At 38.9% G+C, this 21,736-nt stretch overlaps 1 protein-coding gene across 5 annotated transcripts in view; it reads left to right on the forward strand.

Annotated features, from left to right (window-relative positions):
* The window catches only part of EPHA5 (EPH receptor A5), a 274,814-nt gene that overhangs the window by 17,150 nt on the left and 235,928 nt on the right, over window positions 1–21,736 (forward strand). For all 5 annotated transcript variants that reach the window (XM_023518199.1, XM_003798178.1, XM_003798179.1 and 2 more), the window contains exon 2: window positions 7,081–7,145. In XM_023518199.1, the coding sequence (XP_023373967.1) occupies window positions 7,081–7,145 (65 nt within the window). The remainder of the gene's footprint in view (window positions 1–7,080; window positions 7,146–21,736) is intronic.

Here is a 21,736-nt window from a genome sequence, read left to right on the forward strand (position 1 = left end):
TTTGGAAAGAAACATCACGTAGCATCTATAGACATGGTGGTTCAGAAATAATGATGAAGAGAGGGTGTTCTGTGTTGTGACGATGGTCAAGCCTCTCTGTCATCTGGTGTTGACTTTTCTCTCTCGCTCGCTCTCTCTCTTTTTTTGGCCGAGACTGAGTTTGAACCCACCACCTCTGGTATATGGGGCCAGCGCCCTACTCCTTTGAGCCACAGGCGCCACCCAACTTTTCTCTTTAGAATGAAAACAGCATCTAAGATTTGACGACTTTGGTTGCTCCTCCTGACAAGGTCACCACTGGAAACCAGCTGGTGTTGCTCATTCCCTGAGCTCTGTCCTGATGTAGGACTGTGGCTGAGTCATAATGTAGCCATCAGCGGAGTCAGGTGTTAGCTTTGTTTAAGCACTTTGCACAGACTAACCAGTGGACACTAGTTCTAAGTTTATTTTAGACATCTTTTCCTTTTCTACAATAATCTGTGTGCACTGGTAGCTCAGCATTGCAAATGAAATAGATGTTCTCCCATCATTGTCTGTGGACATACAGGTGGGTCTGGCTTTTTGTTTTTAAGTCAAGAGATGCCAGAGCTCTACATAGTACCCCTGAACCTGTCCTGTAATTTTTACCAAGTTGACAAATTTAGTTTTCCGGTGATAAACACACGTCTGCTTTCTCTGCTCTCGTTTTGTCGACAGTTCTTTGTTCCCTGCAGCAGTTGTCAAATTATACAATTTAGTCTGAAAACGAGAAATGGTATCTGTGCTGAGTGGGACCATGGAGAGAAGCTGGACCACTGTGTGTCTGAGGTTTGTGCCCCCAGATGAGTTAAATGTCTGTTGTAACTGAATCCAGTAGCTTTTCTGTTATAGGGAAATCACTAAGCAGGTACCCGTCAGAGGTCTGTTGTGTGCAGTGGGACTGGGACTCAAGGCCTTCAGAGAAAGGGAAGGGCAGCCTGTCTGCTGCTAATCCAAGTTCTCTCTCTTTCTCTCTGTTTTTTATTTTTTTGCAGTTTTTGGCCAGGGTTGGGTTTGAATCCACCACCTATGGCATATGGGTCCGGCGCCCTACTCCTTTGAGCCACAGGCACTGCCCCCAGGTTCTCTTTTTATACTTCCTGGAGGTTCACCCAACATTATAGTCGTGCTGTTAATGTACTGATCATGGAGAAGACAGAAATAATAGAAAAGAGGAATTTCCCTTCTGACGGTCTCCACCCCTCAGGGATCCCACGTCCTCCCACAGCCTTGCCCACGGATGGTGGCTGGTGGGTGAAATGCCCTCCATCTGTCTTGAACCTGCAAAGTCTGAAAATGCATTGATTTCCCTGTGTCCTTTGGGAGAACCTGACACTTCATTTTCCTGCTCCAATGCTGTCAGTTTGTTAAGGGAAGAGCAGTGGAGTCAGAGTGATATGAACAAGTTGGAATTGTTTGAAAGTTATAATCGCGGACGAGCGTATTTGTATTATTAACTCAGACTGATCTCCAATGGTTAGAATGTGTGAAGTTGCGTATTTAGGAATCTTCTTGTGCTTATTCCACTTTATTCACTACTTTATTCACTTGTCCTCTCCTTGCTCCCCTTAAATTTCAACGAAAATAATGAGTTAGCAATCCTCTGCGTTTTCTGAAAGTAAGTTCTTTAAATGCTTTTCTCTGTTTAAGAAAGCGTTGACATTGTTAATGGGTGGTAATAAAATTTAAGCATACTGAGAATGACTTTGATTTAGTTTCTGTCACAGCCTGTAATTTGGTTGGGCAAACAGCTAAGTGACTCTTACTTATTAAAAAGTTCCTGTATTAGTGTAGTGCCTTCCCTCCTATATTTTAACTTTAGGAATTTGCAATAGAGTCCATACTCACTGACCCCATTAAAGTTATTTCTCCTGGAGTATCAGTCTTCTTAATTACTGAGTAGGAAATCAAGCAATATGTCTGTCTTCATTGTAATTATACAATGGCTGAGGGGAAATGACCTTGAAGGTTGTCTCTCCGCTTAATCATGTGTCTCTATTTTAAAATATAAGTGATTGAATAAAAAAAAAAACATTTTCTATAAATTTCTAATATCTAATTAATGTCTTCCAGAGTAACTGTCGTATCAAATATTTCCTCTAATTATATTCATTAGTAGCTTTTCCTGGACAAGTTTTAATTAAGTTGTACAATAAAGATCAATACTCCTGTATTCATTGTAATTTACAACAAGCATATATACTATTCAGAACAATTTAATTACTGTAATTATAACACAGAAGATACTTAGTGACTGTGCTCTGTTCCTGCCAATCCTTCTTTAAAAAAAAAAATTTGGTGGGGTGGTGCCTGTGGCTCAAAGGAGTAGGGCACCGGCCCCATATGCCGGAGGTGGTAGGTTCAAACCCAGCCCCAGCCAAAAACTGAAAAAAAAATTGGTAATGAAATTGGGAAATGACTTTTTGAAAATTCACATTTATATATATTATATGTCTACTATTCTGTTTTTTATAGGATGAACTTTTTATCTTTCTATTTTATTATGTAACTAGCAAGGGAAACAGAGGCATTAAGAATATTGGTGCCAGAGAACTTCCTCATGTGTGCTGTCATGGATGTTGAGAAACAGACTACAGATGAGAACACCTGTAATAATGATATTGGTTGTGCAAAAAGTAATTGAATGTTGTGTCATCCGAATAGTCTTTGTATATTTTATTATTTTATTTATTTATTTATGGCAGAGTCTCACTCTGTGCCCTGGGTAGAGTGCCATGATGTTGTCATAGCTCACAGCAACCTTAAACTCAGGGGCTCAAGTGATCCTCCTGCCTCAGCCTCCAGAGTACCTGCGACTATAGGTGCCTGGCTACAATGCTCAGCTAACTTTTCTATTTTTGGTTGAGATGTGACTTCACTCTTGCTCAGGCTAGTCTTGAACTCCTGAGCTCAAGCAATCTGCCTACCTCGGCCTTAATGAGTGCTGGGATTACAGGCATGAGTCAGCCACTTGACCTTTTGGGGTACTTAATAAGATAAATTATTTTCTTTTATTTATTTATTTTTTTTTTTGTTTTTTTCTTTTATTTCTTCAAATAGCAATATTTTTTTAGTTCATAGTGAATGAGTTCATGTATCTAACTTCCGTTAATGGACAGAGCTTGTTAATGACGTACTGTATGAGGAACTCTCAAGGTGGAAGTTTCCTGGTGGTGTCCATAACTGTATAACAGAACTTTGCAGCGTTGGCACCAGTGAAATCTAGGCAAGGTGATTCTTTGCTGGGAGTTCTGCTAGGCATTGCAGAATGTTTGGTTCCATGCCTGGCTTCCTTCCTTTGAATGCCAGGAGCACATTCTTCCCTGCCCTGGTTTTTACACTCAAAAAATTTACACAGACATTATCAGATGTCCGGTTTGAGAACCGCTGGGCACGCTGATTAGCTGCACCTCTTGGTTTTCCCACTGACCAATGACTCATCCACAAAACAAACAGCTACTGAGCTGCTCTGAGCTCAGGCCAGGTTCACGGGCATGAGCCAAACATGGGTCCTTTCAAAAAAACAGTACAATTCTGCACATTCATTTTTTTAAGCAGTACCGATTTGATCCTAATAGGATATTCAGTGACAATACCTAAGATTTAGGTAAGGGAGGATCAGAGATGATTCCTGAAGAAGGTAGTTGCGAAAAATGTTTCCAGATAAATGAAGAAGTAGCAATTCAGAAGGGGAGAAGGGCATCTGAGGCACTAATGTTTAAAGCTTAGCCGTAAAATAAAGATACACATTTAATAATTTATATATGCATTTTAGCTCCTTTCTTTAGGGCATTAACTCTTAATTTATCCTGTATTATATAAACAAAGTTGTATGAATCTGCAAGTGTTTACTTAAAACACCTAATTTTACTCCTTTTCTGAAGTTTCAATTCACTAATGGTAATGTGAATCACTTTTTTTGCATAGTGAATTTTATGAAATCATTTGTCCCAAGAGAGAAAGCAAGCTTGGACAGTAGCAGAGAGTGCCACACACACGTATTTTCTGTAAGCCTCCTAATCTGTTTATTAGAAGGAAAGCCTATGGACTTGGTCACCGTAAGGGTACCTAGATTTCTATTGCATTCATTCTCCTGTATTATGGAGGTTGATTGCCATAGTGAGAACACCCAGTAAGTTATATTAACGGTGGAGCTAGTTTTTTGAGGTCATTCATTTACTTCTACATATATAGATTTTTAGAAAAATAAAGTTAAATAGAGAATTAGATTAAAACTAATTCAAGCGAGGATCCCTACGCTTTGAAAAATCATCTATAATTTGTTGGAGATAATGAGTGTTTGGAATCTACATGTTACTAAGAGGTCTGTCTGCAAGGAATGCTGTGCTTCTCAGGGCAGGCTGGCTGTGAATTCCTAGGATTCCTGTGCTCATCTGGCTGCAGGCGCACCAGGTCCAGGTCCAGGTCAGCCAACCCCACAGTGACACCCGCAGTCTGCTGACCTGCTCCGGTTTATCTGATCCACACGGATTTGCAGCTCAGTACCAAAGGTGAATCAGATGACTCCTGCAGGTGGATAAACAGAACAATGTAGATTCTGGACTCCCCTGATGTTTAGTCATGTCTAGACAGAGCCCTGGTGGCCCAGAAAAACTAAAATGAGGACAAGGACATTTAAGTTTAACGTAGCCTTATTCCCATGGAAACCAGAAAAGGCAGCAATAGAATAAAAAGGGAAACAAGTAGATGTAACTGAACAAGGCCATGAAGTGCCTGGCAGGATTGCAAGGTCAGCGGTGCTGGAGCAATTTGGTTTTGTACTGGTTCCTTAAAACAATAGTTTCTAGGATGGATCATCTTTCCTCTAAGAAATTACTAATTTCACAAATGATTTATTTTAATAAAGATTTTATTTTATTTGTTGTTATTTTTGTGCAGTTTTTTGGCCGGGGCTGGGTTTGAACCCACCACCTCCGGCATATGGGGCCGGCGCCCTACTCCTTTGAGCCCACAAATGATTTATTTTATTATTCTTTAAAGCAGTGTGATGTGAGCAGGCTGAAAATTATCCAAACATTATATGGCATGCACTTTTACAGCTAAAAGGTCTCAGGAAGTAGAGAATAAACAGCTATCTTTACCAATGACAGCCTGTGTAGGGACACGTAAAATGCAGCATATTTTTGCTTTTCTATGCAGTGTAGGTTGTTGGTTTATCTTAATGTTACTGATATTGTTATAGACGTAATGTAGTTTATAAGATATATATGTTGACAAATGTACTTTTATCTTATTAATTTGTGCTATAGAAAAATAAAGTGCTAGATAGGGGCTAAAGGCACATCATTTCTGTGACATCTAGAAAATTTTCATTTCAGTTGTGATCCTAATTCCTCAGTCATAATAACTTTATTATATATCCTTTTATAAAGTAGAACAGCACTGTCCCCAGCCTGTCAAAGTTTATTCCTTTAATAGCCCAGACTTGCACTTGGGGGTAGAATCCTTTTTTTGCTTTTTTTTTTTAGACAGAGTCTCACTCTGTTGCCCAGGCTAGAGTGCTGTGGCTTCAGCCTAGCTCACAGCAACCTCAAACTCCTGGGTTCAACTGATATTCCTGCCTCAGTCTCCTCAGTAGCTGGGACTACAGGCTCCTGCCACAACACCTGGCTAATTTTTCTATTTTTAGAAGAGTCAGGGTCTCACTCTTGCTCAGGCTGGTCTCAAACTCCTGAGCTCAGGGGACCCTCTTGCCTCCGCCTCCCAGAGTGCTAGGATGACAGGTGTGAGCCACTGTGCCTGACAAATGGAATCTGAATCTTTCTTTTAGAATTGGTGGCATTTCTAGGTGCTGGCTCTTGGATGTGGTTATTTCTAGTCACAGGTACTGAAGCTTCCTTGAACTGAGGTGGTTTTCTTTTCTTTTTTTTTTCTTTGAGTTCATGTGCTGGGCTAATCACAGTGGTTCAGCAGGTCAGTGTGCAGTGGGTCCAGTGGATCCCTGTGGGTGAGGAATTGCAGATCAGAAAAATAATGGTCTGTGATCCAGGTCTAAAGCTTTTAGACTAGAGAGTACCATTAAGGTAGATTGATTTCCTAGGGCAGAATATGGGTACTACATGGACTATGTGTGGGTGTGTTTGAGTGTGTGTGTGTGCCCATGTGAATATTTATGAGGGTTCAAGTGTGAGTGTGTGTGTGTGCGCGCACGCACACGCACCTGTGTGAATGTGTGTGTGTATGCACACCCATATGAATGTGTATGAGTATTCGAGTGTGAGTGTGTGTGTGTGTATGCCTGTGTGAACGTGTGTGGGAGTGTTTTTGCATGCCAATTCATCTATTACTTCCTTCTGTAATGATGACATTCAAACTTCTATCATGGGAGTTTCCAGTACCTTAGGATTTCCAGGTGGAATCCGTCTGACCATTGTCCCGGCAACACGTTTTAGACTGTGGCCCCATCTCAGACGAGTCCGTCTTTGGGAGTGCAGTGATCTCAGCTATAGCAACAACCTCAAACTGCGGCAATTTCCTTGTCTTGGTTAAGGGTGTGCAGATTTATTTCTTAATTAAACTTGCAATTTGGATTACAGATTTCTGTTAATATTACAAAAAATTGCTACAAGCATAGGCATAGTGTATTGCTGTTTAATGTAAATTATTTGTTAATTGCTTCATAGCAGCTTTCCAGAAGAAAATAAAATACATTTAGCTGCGATGTTATGGCTGCAGCTTAATCCAAAAACTTAGATGCAGAGTCTTTTAAGAGGCAGCGTGATAAGTCTTTAATTTTGGTGGGCTTTTCTCTTATTTTTTCTTTTTCTTTTTTATGTTACTGGTCTCCTTTCATTATTCTTTGGCAAAATACATGTGGAGTAATGACTTTTGCTATAATTGTTCTCCAAATGTTTATCCAAAATTATTCCTTTGTTGTGCCATCTCAATGCTGTTTTTGTGAAAAGTTACACCCATAGTATTCCCCATACTGAGAGCGTAATCTAAGGTCGGTTCTCTGAACACTGTGCCCTTTTGCTGACACAGCTGGACGAGGAGCCCAGTGTCACACATACCACTCATTTCTGCGTTCTCTCTTTTCAGTGAATCTGCTGGACTCACGCACTGTCATGGGGGACCTGGGATGGATCGCTTTTCCAAAAAATGGGGTATGTACTTATGAAATTTTCTCTAAAATTAAGCTTCCCATGATAAATGTAACACAGCGGGGACATTTCACTGGACGTAATTGTTTGCAAGAAAGGAGGGGGGCGTTTGTGTTGGGGGGGTGAAGTTACCTCAGATTCACTCTGACAAGGAAAGAGAAAGTGGGGGACGGGTTTCAACAGCCGAGTACAAAATACATTTTCCTGCTCAGTAACCTTGCACAGGGAGATATGAAGCTTCCTTCAGCATCAGGAACATGTCAGATGGAAGCAAGGAAGAAACTCTCATCATTAGTTTATGTGAAAAAAGTTATTCAATTTGGGGCTGATTTGCCACCATCATAGTCATATTGTACAAGGGATAACATGTCTGTGGTCACAGGTAAAGTTGGGACCAATGTATTAATGTCCCATTGAGATTCAAAATTCCTAAGATTACCATTTCGTCACCTGATTCAAAGGTGGTTTTCTAATTCTTGAATTTTTCTTCACTGAAAACATTTCAAAAATGTTGTCATTGGAATATTTTTATAATTTATTTATTTATTTATTTTTGCCATTTTTGGCTGGGGTCTAGGTTTGAACCCACCTCCTCACTATATGGGCCAGCACCCTACTCCTTGAGCCACAGCTGCTGCCCTAGATATTTTTAAAATTCATAAGCTTTAAACTAAATTATTTTACTGGTATACACCAAGACTAAAGTGTTTGGGTAAAAGTTTGGTAACTCTTACTTTTACAACAAGTATCTCAGTATTTATGATACTGACACTCTTACTACATAAATTATCTTAAAAAACATTCCTTTACCTTCTGCTCAATTTAAAACAGATGGAAAATGAAAACCTGAGTAAAAAATTAGGACAAAATCATCATATTAAAATATTAAATGTGTTGCATGACCATTACACTAAGAAAAATTTAGGCTTTGAGAGACTTTTATTACTTAATAGATACTTTAATATTTTCTTAATTCTCTGGAGAAACTTGTTATAGAACAACCAATGATAAACAATATTTTCAATTCTCTCTTTTATGAAAAAGTATTTAAACAATTTGGATGCTTACAACTACTATAATATGTACATATACAATTAATTTTGAAAATTATGCACACCAATATTATATAGGACCTGGAAGGTTAATTCTGGTTTAAGTAATCAAATACACTGTATAACAAATATGCTTATCACAACCTCAATAGCCAAAGCTATTTTTTTTTTCACAAATTAATGAGAAAACCAGATGTGTTAATCAGTCCTTTCCTAAGAAAGTTGTTATGGAAATAAAATAAATAGTATTCATTGTCTAATACGTAATATTTTATATGTTAACATTGCACTATCAGTGAAACTTCTTGTTTTTTAGCCATTTTGCACTGATTTTTGGTTGATAAAAATTATGGCTCATTTAAAGGTGTAATATATAAAAATAATACTAGTCGATTGTTGAGACATTTGAACATACAGGCAAGGCAGAAAGAAAACAAAAAAAAAATCTAAAAAAAATACTGCATGGCCGAGATACACCGAGGGTCAAAAGAATGGTGAATTTTCTTTTAATTGCCTTATTTAATTCTCTTTTATTGCTTTCCCTTCCCTTCCCTTCTGTTTCTCCTCCTACCCTTGACCTATCTGCTTTCCTGTAGACATCAATGCCAGGCTGATGCCAGTCTGTAAGAACCTATGTTTATAGTTTGTATTCTGAATTTTTTCCACATGCCAAAAATGATCTATTATATAAATATTTTAAAATTTTTTCTTTCTGAGCAGATGGCTGATGTTGTTTTGAAATTAATTTTTTAGAATTCTGAGAAAACACATATATGATATTCTCTTTGAATTTAGTTTTATGTTTTTCCTCTCTTGCCACTCAAAAGATTAAAAGAGTTTTGACAGAGTGTACGTGTGAAAGTATGATTTTGTAATTTCTTTTGCAACTAGAAATTTGAGAGAATTACTCAATGTTCATATGATGTCTACATAAACATGGTTTATTTCTTTATAAAGACATAATATCTGCATAAGAAATGGTATTTTTTCCAGTCATTCTAATGACCTGATGCTTTCTTTTTCTTTCTAAAATATTTATTAGCACAGTGCTGCTTTTGTTGAGTTTTTTAAATAATGTGTATCCTTTTCAAATTCTTGGAGCTTCTTGTGTGATGTTCCTTGATACAGGTGTACCCAGTGTTGATATTGAATAATGAGCAGTTAATTTAGAGGAATTTAGTGAATGTGTATTTGTTTAAATGTGAGAGATGTGTGTGGTTTTCAGGTTGTGTATTTCATGTTATGTCACTTAAACACAAAATGAGGGAAAATTTTTTATTACATCTTAAAGAAACTGATGGTCTAAAGTATGTAAAATTATGAGAAGAAATATCTATATACATACTTTGAATATATTTTCAGTAGGCTATACCATTTATGGTGAGAATTGTGACATTATCTTAGGTGAAATGCAGATTATCAGAATAATGTCTATGAAAATTGTGGAATAAAAGCCTCCAAAAATATCTTGTCAGTAAAATGCACGAGGAAACTGGAAAACATTGTCAGAATTGACTTTTGTGGAATTCTTCGAAAATAAGTCAAAGGCTTGGACCAATCTGTGGAACATTTACTCAAGAAAAATGAGTGAAAATTAAAAATAGCAACGTCTGTGGCATTTTTATTTGCTTTGTATCCTTTTGGACACTTCACTTCTGAAGTAGCCTTGAAAAGGCAAAGATATTTCATCACGGTGAAGGCCGCCTGGGAGCAGACTGTGTGGGAGGATCTTTAGCAATGGAGTCTGAGAGAATCATCATCTGACTGTCTGATGCTCCCTGGAAGATTGCCTGGTCACACACCATTGATTTGATCTGGTCTGGAGCTTCCTCTGTCCAAAAGCATTTTCCAGGGGGGCATTTGTTAAAAAGAGATGCGATTACCTGATTTTTCTTCTGTGTGATGGGATGGATAAAAGTAGGGCAAACAATAGGGTACCTAACCAAAGAACTTAAAAGGAAAATCTGGAAAATGAGCTGTCCACAGGGGCTTTAAAATGCTCCAGCATACTCTTAGGAACCTGTGATAGAAGCCCACACACGGGGGATGTGCAGGTGCACACAGGTGCACACATGGTTGGCCAGGACTTGAGAAAGACCTACGTTTTTACCTGACTTACCTTGAGCCTCTGCACCAGCAGAAAGTAAATACAAAGGCAGCGTCTTTAACCACTTGGATGAATTTTGAAGGAATGAGCCAACACACACACAGAAATTCAGCAAAGATAACATGCTTGTTGCCTTGAGGTTTAGTAAAAAGATTATCTGTCTGAGCAATAGTTGTCAACTAAGCTAACCAAACACGCAGTGGCTTCACTGATTACCCATGGCCATTGAAGAATGTAGAGTTTACAGAATTAGTTCAGAAAAGTCACTAAACAAATAAATAACAACAAACCCTGGGGAGTGGGGAGAATTTAATTTGCAGAGGTGCCACATGACATTATACGGTATGTCTATTTTTCAATGAAAACTATAACATATGCAAAAAAAAGAAAAAATTGCTGATATGAAGAATAAAACCAGTTAGTAGAAATTGTGCTGAGGATGTCCAGATGTTTGACTTATTACACAAAAATTTAATTGCAATTTTAAATATGTTGAAAGAGCAAACGGAAATCATGTCTCTAAAGAAGTAAAGTATAAGAACAATGATAGATCAACTTCAAATGTCAGTACAGAGAAATTACAAAAAAGAAGCAAATAGAATTTCTAGAGGTGAGAAGTATAGAAGAGACAAAAGTTCACTCGATTTAAGCAGACAGAAGAAAGAATCATCAAACGTGAATACAGGACAGCTGAGAGCATCCATACCAAGGAGCAGAATGAAAAATAGTGAAGAGAAAGAACAGAACCTCAGAGGCTGTGAGGACAAATTAGGTCCAGTGAGAGTCTCAGGAGAGGAGAGGTCAAAAGGGTCACAACAAATACTGGAAGAATTAATGGATCTAAACTTTGCAAATTTTAAGGAGAACATTGATATATATATTTTAAAAGCTCAGGAAACATAAGTAGGGTAAACTAAAAAGACCCACAACGTCACATTAAGCTATCAAATTCAAACAGACTTTTGAAAGCAGCAAAAGAGAAACATTTCAGCACTGTTAACAGCTGATTTATCATTAAAAACCATGGGGGACAGAGGCGGTGGTGTCACATACTCAAATTTATGCACAAGAAAAGCTGTTGAATTCCCTATTCAGAAAATCTACCCTGCAAAAATGAAGAAAAATCAAGACATTTTCAGAGAAAATTAGAGAGCATAGAAATATAAATAACCATGAACATTTTTCCATGGGCCATATAATCTTAGAAATAGGTTGTACACATATGGAACCCAAGTATTTTTCAGAGAGAACATCTTTATTTTCCTTTTAAATTTTATTTTTTCATATTCTGTTTTTAGAGAGAAACATATAAAGTGATGAGTTATTTGGCTTTTTAAGTAACAACAGTTAATTTTAGAATAGTTTATTTATGATATAATATTATGATTTAATGTATTTTATTAACAATGACATAGTGCTATTTGAATTTATGTTTTCATAGGGCTTTTAAAATCATTTTAATTCAAAGTGGAATAGTATGAGTTGCTTATTGCTGTAGTTTAACTCTGATATTTATTCAATATGTGGCCATAAATATTGGTTGTATGCAAAACACTACACCAGCATCCGTGACTTATATAAAATTGAGTGAGTCAAGGCCCTGTTCTTCAGTAAGACTAATATAACAGTGTTATTGCTTTTCTCTTTCAAAAAATATTTACTGTATGTCATCTAAGTGGTTGTTCTGTTCTACAGATTTATAGTTGATTCTCTTCTTATGTTATTGGAAAACTTAGTTTTGTGTTATTTTATATAGCCTCTTCTAAATAACATTCCTAGTTTAAATTGAGCCAGTCTTATTAAAATTTTTATACACAGTGGGGTGGCTATTTCCTGGCATTTTGCCCAAGACAGATTGTATATTTGATAAATATATATTAAACTTAAATTGAATTTGTCTTATGGGAATTCAAAACTATTTATAAAAAATAAAGAAGCAATTGTATGAATATTTGATTAAAGCTGTTAACACTTTCTTCCCCCTTTCCAGGACATTATCCTAAATTTTAGGCCTTAGGAATGATTATACTTGTTTCCTGAAGAAGGAGAAACTCTTGTTCTGGACTACAGAAAAAAGTCCTACCCCAAATTTAGACCCATAAATTGGTCAGGAGTTTAAGGGAAACGTCACTATTCATCCTTCAAAGTTTTACACATGTGCAGAACTGTGTTAGAGGCAATCACTGCATCTGGAATACTCTATGTTTTTTCTTTTTTGTTCTTTCTTTTTTTGACACAGAGTCTCAGTCTGTTGCCAAGGCTAGAGTACTGTGGTGGCATCATAGCTCGCATTAGCCTCCAACTCCTTGGCTCAAGTGATCCTCCTGCCTCAGCCTCCCCAGTAGCTGGGACTACATGCACCTGCCACAATGCCCAGCTAGTTTTTCTATTTTTAGTAGGATGCATCTCACTCTGGCTCAGGTTGGTCTTAAACTCCTGAGCTCAGGCGATCCACCTGTCTTGGCCTCCCAGAGTGCTCAGACTACAGTGTGAGCCACCGGCCAGCCATGTGTTCATTCCCTTTATTACCCCGTGAGCTCCCAGACTTCTTGTTTTCATTTCCATAGCTTTTGCAACAAAGATTAACTAAGTTTAGTCTAGAGAAGTATTTGATATGTACTGGAAGCCAGTAAATACCCTTCCTTTGAGCTTCTATTGCATTTCTGTTTTCATGCTGAGAGATCTACTGGTCCGATGCATTGTGGGTTTTGTTGTTATTGTTCTGTTTTCTGGGGTTTTTTTGCATATAAGTATGTGTATATGAACTCATGGTTAGCACGCAAAGATAGGAAATTTTATATAAAATACATATTTCTAGTTTCTCTGTTTAATTGCCTCTTTTAGAAAGCCACACCCAGGAGCCTTCCATGGCCAGGATAATCCAAAATTGAATAGAGCAGCTGCTTTTTTTTTGTTTTGTTCTTTTTTTTTTCTTTGAGATAGAGTCTCATTCTGTCACCCTCTGTAGACTGATGTAGCATCATAGCTCACAACAACCTCCAACTCTTGGACTTAAGTGATTCTCTTGCCTCAGTCTCCCAAGTACCTGGGACTACAGGTGTCTACCGCAACACCCAGCTATTTTTTTGGTTGTAGTTGTCACTGTTGATTAGCAGGCCTGGGTCAGGTTTGAACCTGCCAGCCTTGGTGTATGTGGCTGGCACCCTGCTCACTGAGCCACAGGCGCCGAGCCAGACCTGTTGTTTTTAAGAGAATAAACAATCCTTTTGTTGGATTCACTTTCCACTTGACACGATTCCCTCACTTACCTGCAAGTCTGTGATCTTGACACAAAATGGAAAGCCATTTTTAAAAAAATGGATATTACACCATCAGAATTTTCTTTTGGTTCAGGGGGCTTAATTTTTTAAAGGCTCCTTTGAGTGTCACGTGCTGGGATGGGTTCCTTCCACTCTTCCCTTAATCGAGACACCCCATTTGGATGTGGGCTTTCGGGCGACTCTTTTAGCTGTTGTATAAATGGCAGGCAGTATCTGTGTGTGTGTGTTTGTGCCGCCTGTGTCTGCCTTATGGTAGTGAGTTCAGCTTTCTTTGCCTTTTTTTTTTATCCTGGTCGTTTCTAGAAGTGCTAGAAATTTTATGCAAAATTGCTGTGTTCATTCAGATATTTACTGGGAACCTGGTATTATCCAATCATTCTTCTAGCCCCTGGGCCTACAGCAGCAAGGGGATAAAAAAAAAAGGCACGCCAAAGTCCTCCCATCCTAGAGCTTGAGGGAACATCCTAACTCCGAGAATGAGTAAGCAGGACAGTAGATAAAGTGTCCCCTGTCCAGTCCTCTCTGTAGTTGTGCAGGAGGGGCAGAGAGGTGTTGTGGCACCTGCAGGTTCATATCATTCTTTCTAATTCTGCCTTTACTTTGGAAAAATGCACTTTAAATACCTTATATATGCCCTGACATTTACTGTCAACAATGACAATACACAGAGCTGTAGTTGGTCTTCTTTTTCAGATGAAGTACATGTGTTTCAGTATTGGTAACTGACTTGCCCCAGGTTATGCAGAGACAGAGGCCGTTTCAAACCCAGGTCTTCCAGGATGCTGATAATTCAGAGCAGAGACAAGCGACTCCAAATGGGGAGGTCTTTGTGTTTTTCAACATTTATACCTCACGGCACACTTGAACCTGTAGTTAAACTTCCACAGCACATTTAACTTATGTTGATGAAAAAAAAAAAGAATAAAAGAATATACTTACTGTGCTTTGAACTGATTTCGAAAATTAATTATTGAGCTTTAAAAATTTTTGTGGCACACCTAAGATCCTCTCCTGGCACACCCCTGAAAAGTTACTGCTCTAGAGCAGAGGTTCTCAACCTGTGAGTTGCAACCCCTTTTCACTGTATTAAAAGTTTGCGGCATGCGGAAGGTTGAGAACCTCTGCTCTAGAGGTTTAACTAGGTTCTGGATGGCCCCTGACTTTTAGTTCATACTAAAAAGGAATTGAAAATTGACCTGAAAATTTTAAATGGACAGAATGGGTTGAATACTACTCACTACCACACCATAAATATTGAAACAATGTACAGTACAGATTCAACAGATATTTTCCCAAATACACACAGTTAACACGATGAATTTTTTTAATTCGCAGCTATGTCTGGAATTCGCTCTGTGATTTTTTTGGAACTTTGTGAATCTTATATTTCCTATCTGCTGAGCAGGGTAGAAGGCTGTCAGATCCTCTCTCTCATGGTGCTTTTAGGATAAAACAAGCAAATATATTTGAATACAGAATATGACCTCTAAGCAAATAAAAAAAGTAGGACAGATGATGGTTGATTTAAAAAGCTGCTTCTGTGTTACTTATGTACAAATATTGCCAGAAAACAGCACTAAAAGAAATAAGCCCTCAGCTAGCCCTTTCACACCGACTATTCAATGAAATAGGTGGAATTTAAAGAATGTTCATACTTAAGTACACCGAGGTAGGGTTGAACATAGGAGTTTGATTTCAATTTGAATAAAACTAAGGGTAGAAAAGGGTTTCAATTTAAACAATGATGAATTTGTACTTGGCAACAATTAAAAACAAAATGTAAAACGCAGACTGACTTTGGGTGTGATTGAGGTAACAGGTGGGTAACCAACCTCAACTCTGAATCTCACTGCATATTTTTCCTTTAGATCAGCCCCTTGTAAAATTTTATCAAGATTATCAAACTATTCAGCCTCGTCTGTGAAGGACACAGTTCTAACAATGATTGTGGTTCTGTTACTAGAAGTGCCGGGTTCCAGGACTGGGGTTACCTTGAGATTCCATAGCTCTCATGATGGGCTCTGCAGCTTCCCTGTTACTGAGGTTTTCGTCAAAGTGTATTTTATAACACTTGTAAACTTTATGACCATTTTATATTTTTAAGTTAGTAGACTTTATTTTTTCAGGTTTGCGGAAAAATGAGCAGGAAATAGAGAATACTTACCGTATTTTGCTGTGTAGAATACACTCCCGTGTCCAATGGACACACACATTTTTGGTCCAAAATTTCAGGAAAATACCACTCAAGAAATTGCCTGGCTCTCAGCCCAAGGAGACACATTCGGGAGATCTAACCCTCCCCTGGTAAATGTGCAGAGGTCACCACAGTCCTGCAGACACCTGCTCTGTGAAGCCTGGCCCTTCCCTCTCCTCTCTCCAGGGAGCCCCTCCCTTCCACCACATCAGGGCTACGGCTGAGCTGGCTCTGTGAGGCCTGCAGGGAAGGAACTTCTGAGGCTAATTGGTCCATGGGCAGCCTGGTAGGTCTCTGGGGCCTGTGTGGGACTCCAGATCCCCCCCATGCAGCCAGGCCTTGGGTCTCCATCCTGCCCCCCATGGCCACTGCCCTCCTTGCCATACCTGCCCCCAACCCCTCCCCAGTCGTGGGGCTTGGCAGAGGCCTCTGTGGCCGGGGTTCCCTTGCCTGGAACCCAGCTTGCTGTCTGGCCCAGACGGGAGGACACAAGGGCTCCAGGTGGCCCCGCTGGGCTTCCCCGCTTCCCAGCTGCACTGCTCATATACAATGTGCATCCTTGTTTTTCCCTAAAAAATTTGGGCAAAAATGTGTACATTATACACAGAAAAATATGGTCTATGCCCCTCAACCTCCTCCTGTCCTGTGTCACTGCTGTTCACATTATCAGTGAATTACATTTGTTAGAACTAGTGCAGTTTGAGACCTTATTAGCTAAAATTCCAAGTTCACATTAGAATTCAGTTTTTCTGGTGTTACATTCTGTGGGTTTTGACAGAATATATGATGACATGTACCTGTGATTACAGGGTCGTGCAGAGCAGGGTCACTGTGATAAACCCCGTGGTCCACCGTCCATCCCTCCCTGCCTCCCTCTTTCCAAATCCTGGAAAATACTGTCCTATCTGCTGCCTCCACAGTTTTCCTTTTCCCAGAATGTTCTATGGTTGGAATTGCACTGTGGGCAGCCTTTTCTGATTCCCTCCTAGCAGTGCACCTTTAGTATTTCTCCAGTATTTTGGTGGCTTGGTAGTGTGTTTATTCTGGCCATACGTATCCTTCTTTTATTTTTGATACCAAATTTTGAGACTTGGGGAATTATGTCTGTGTATTAATAACATCATTTCTGCAGATTCCCACTTTTTCTTTAAGTGTCAAATGTTTGGTAGCAAGTCCCAAGTCCAAACTTCAGAAAAAGAGAAATGAAACCTTTAAGAATATAATTGTTCTTAAAGGATTATGTAAAAGTTTATGTTTCATATAAATCTCATTTTAATTGACATTATAGAAGGATTTAGAATAGAATTCAAAACTTCCTATCAGTATATTTGTGTCAGTTTTCTGATTGAATGATTTTGCTGGATGACAGCGGACCCAATACACTCTTTCTGAAATAAATATTTCCTCACTTAAGGCTTTCCTGTCTCTTTTTTGTCCTGGCCTTACATTTACGCAGCCTCTCTGTGCATTTTGATTCCTTCTAAATTACTTAAGAGTCATCTCATTCATCTTCTAGAACATTTCATGTGGATAAATCTGTATAGTCTAAGCATGGTGTAAACATCACTGTTTCTAGGAAATTTTCAGCAAGCATTTTTAGGGCTTATTCTCATGAGAATAAAATTAATGATGTGGTGTTTGTTTATAACGGGTTATGGTTTTACGTCTTAGAAATTCCACTATTGCTCTTTTTTTCCATTCCCTGTTTATACACGATCACAGTAGACACCTCCCTCCCTTGCTGTGGTGGAACCGGCCTCCCCCCTGGGCAGTCTGTGCTTCTGGTAGCACCTGGGGAACCTTCCAGCTCCCCTGAGTATCGCCGCTGAGCCATTATACAACTCCTGTTTTTATTTTTTGCTAAATTTTGTTTCCTCAGTCAAATAAAGAACATAAATGTTATTTTATAATCCTTTCTTGTGTTGATCTTAGGGGCTAGTAGGATCATTCATAATAATTTACTCATTTGAGGGAGACATCAGAATATTGACTTAGGTCACATTTGTACTGAAATGGAGCAGAGTAACTTACTCTGTGCCTGGGGGAGAAAGAAAAAAGCCACCGTGTCCCACTGTAGACACTTCAAAACAGGAGCAGGTGGCTTTTCTTGTTTTCTTATCACGTTGTTCTGTTCTCTTATTTCTCTGAGATAGGGAGCCTGTGCTCTGCCTTTGACCTTGATAATAACTCACGGTCCCATTACTCAGAATGGACTGTGAATACATCATTAGTGCTTTATGTGGTTTCTCCTGAATCAAGAACAACTTAAACTGGATGTTTGGTTGTGATACTCAGGTTTTTGCAAAAGTGCGTGTGTGTTGTGAATGATTCTCTGTGCACAAAATTAAAGGCAAAGAATGAGCACAAATATTTGAGGACCCAGAATGTCTTAGGTGCTGATGAAGATCGTGGAGAATTTTGCCAGAACGTCAATTTGGCTTTGCTTCCCAGTGCAGGAAAGGAAAGACAGTGCTAAGCCTTCAGGCCCATGCTGAGAACAGGGAGGCTGATAAAGATTAAAAGAGCATGGAAGTGGCTAAAAAGAGCCCATCAGTGGATCCAGAGAAGCTCTCATTGGGACAGTGACAGAGGCGAATTCTAAAGGGAGTGGATATTATAATCTATAACCAAAAGCCGGCATAACGAAGAGCAATCCTGGTTCCAAGTAGCTTTATATTCATTATTTTTTTTTTCAGAAAAACAAAAAGCACATCCGATCCATGACATAATTAAGATAAATAATCTAAGGAACTCCAGACAGTCATTAGTATACACCAAACGTTGGAAAACACAAAATTTTGCATTTAGATTTACCGCACGGAAACTTAGCAATTATGAAGAATTTTTTTTTTTAAATATCCAGCTCTACTTCTTCGTATAAGACCAATGTTGCGTTTAGTCTTGAATGTATGCAAATACGTGGAACGAATTAGCGACAGTCACGGGTATCCCTGCAGGGCAGGGTTGAGGGACACAGGCATTGTTTGCTCATTAAGTCTTGCTCTGTCTCTCTGATCGTACTGTAGGCTAAAGTCCGTGTAAGATGATGTATTTTCCTCTTCAGAGGCTCTCAGAATACTTTTCTCATGTTGTAGAGAGACTCATACACTGGGAAGTGGTCTTCATCTATAATATTTCTTGCTGATGTCTCTTCTTCCACCAAGCTATAGTTGGCTAGTCGAATGCTCCATCCTTTTCCATCCTGACTTAAGTAACTTCCCCCCAAAAATACACGTCCTGGACAAACCCCGTTCCTCCCTGTTAGCAGACCACACTGCTCGGCCCTTCTCCCCCCATCACCTCACCCCATCTGTCTCCCCACAGATTGCAGTGCATACAGCTGTGGCATCCTGCCCATCACTGTGTCTAGCTTCATGTCCAACTCCTAATCCTCTGACCTGTTCCCATTTTGGAATTCCTTTCCCACCTGTCTGTAAAACAAGCAGAGAACCTCAACCTGAATGGAGTTTCAGACCATTTGTAAAATGTCATCTGCAACTTGCTGTTACTGCTCTTGTGACATGAGGCACCTTTGTACAAACATGTACCCAATGACCATTGCCCACTGCCATTCTCACTGTGTCACATGGGGGCCTAATATTTTTACTTTCTTCATTATGCATAAGGGATTTGTAGTTCTCAGACTAAATGTTTCTCTGCCAGGTGATATTATCCCTGCAAAGCCTGGGCCTTTTTCTTTTGAAAAAAAAAAAAATTGTGTTGTTGATACTTAAATTGGCTTCCCTACGTGAATAGAACGCTTTTTCTGTTTTGTTTTTTTTTTTACTCCTATTTTTCCTCTTATTAATGAAAATATTAAATAAAACTGGGCCTTGCAGAGGTCCCTGGGGCCCAAACACCAGGTAGTTTTCCAAGTGGTTTGATTACTGTTTATCGTGAGCCTTTAAAAAAAAAAAAAATCCTTCAGCGGTTTTCAATTCATGTGACAGTGCCCCCATGCAAGTCAATTTGAATTAATTTTGCAAGCAAATGCTGTATGGTTTGGAGTACATAATCTCCCTCTCCCACAGAGAAGAAATATACTGTAATCATCCTGCATTCCTGTTGATTGTATCCATTAAAGGCAGCAGGGGCAGAGAGACGCACAAGACTCCTCTGGCGTTTGAAGTTTTTTGAAGCGTCGCCTTATTCTCTCTCTCTCCTTTGTGCTGTCTGGTGCTTGCATCACTGCAGAAAATGATGGTCCAAACTGCTCAGCCTGGAGTTCTGGTCCTTTGGGCTGAGCACTGTGCTCATTGTGATCTTATAAACCCTACTACAGGTTCCTCCAAAGGAACTTACTTCTTCCTTAACTCTCCAAAGGATTTGGGTAACATTCTACGGAAACTGTTTTGCACAAATTACTTGAAATGCTCCATACCTGCCTTCCACAAGACCCAGCTTAATAATAATCCATTTTTCAAGGTCCAGCTAAAGTTGAATCTTCTATTACCCTACAGAAGGGTGACCACTCCCAGCATTACTGTGGCTTTCATATGGCAATTATTGGGTACTGAACACATTGAAAATCAGACATTTCTACTTTACCTGTTTTTTGTGAATAACGTAAGCTGCTCCCCCAATGAAGACCTTTGAATCTTCATTGCCAGCACGCCACCCTCTGCTTTAAATATAAATTCACATTAATGGTATCTATTCTGATTGATACTCAAGTATATATTTAAATGTTTAAGAAATGGTGACTGTTTGGACCCCAAAAGCTGTGCATTTTAAGATAAAAATGAAATAGTAAAATAAAAATACCAAAATTGGGACGGGGCCGGATTCGAACCTTGGAAGTTTCTGTTCATTGGATGTATTCTTAGCTCAGCCTTTATTTAATTATTTAACTACACAATTCTTTAAACCAAATGACTGTTACATGCTGAGCACTGAGACAGCAGCAGTGGATGGGACTCCGTTTCTCTCTTTAAGAATGAGATTTTAGAGCTGTTCTCTGGAGTTGTGAAATATGAAAACTGCACTAACACATGTGTTCAGCTTTGGGGCTCTCTCTCCAAATCGGATCCAAAACTTGAATCGGATCCAAGTTACTAATATATGTAAATATTTCTTTCCGTAGAGGCAGTCAGGTTAACATGGAGATTTTGAAATCACCTAATGCAGATTCCGAATCTGGCTCCAAGGGGATGTATAGCAAGTTTCTTAAATCCCATGTCTCAGTTTCCTTGTCCGTAATTAGGTATAATTCTCCCCATTGCCTATGGTTGTTTGACGGATCAGAATAGGTTCCCCAAGTGGGGTCAGCACTACACCTGCCCTATGTTGAGCGCATAGTAGGGTGTCACCGGCATTCCCGTTGTTGGTCCTTGTTTTTATTCTTCTCAAGAGGTAGATGGTGGCTGTGACAAATTTATAAAGTCTTTATGTTTTGACAATTAACACATCCTATTTATTGTTTGATTTATATTTAAGTAAAAAATAAAAGATGAAACAGTAGATTCACTTCTTAAATAAAGTGTCTTTATTAATAAAGCCCTGAGTGGTTTTTCCCAAAAAATCATCCTGACATTTTACTTGGTAGTACATAATGTTCCTTAAAAGGTTTTATCCTTTTTGACTGATGAAAAATTTCAGTTTTGAAAGTCAAAACAAGAACATACACTACCTGCAACTAAGAAGAAAACTCCATGGTGAAGGAAGAATCCGTTCTCAAGTGCAGACGAAAGAAATACAGTGTTGTGTGTTCTTTGACGGTGAGATTACACAAATCTCTGAAAGCTGAACACCGTCTGAAAACCTTTTGGTATGCACCACTTTACCTCAACCAGCGGTTCTCAACCTGTGGGTCACGACTCCTTTGTAACAATGAAAATACATCCTGCGTATCAGGTACCATGTTTCCCCGAAAATAAGACACTGTCTTATATTTATCTTTTCTCAAGATACACTAGGGCTCATTTTCAGGGGATGTCTTATTTTTATTAAGTATAATACAA

This window comes from Otolemur garnettii, unplaced genomic scaffold (genome assembly GCF_000181295.1).
Source record: "Otolemur garnettii isolate 467f Iridium unplaced genomic scaffold, OtoGar3 scaffold00130, whole genome shotgun sequence".
NCBI lineage: Eukaryota > Metazoa > Chordata > Mammalia > Primates > Galagidae > Otolemur > Otolemur garnettii.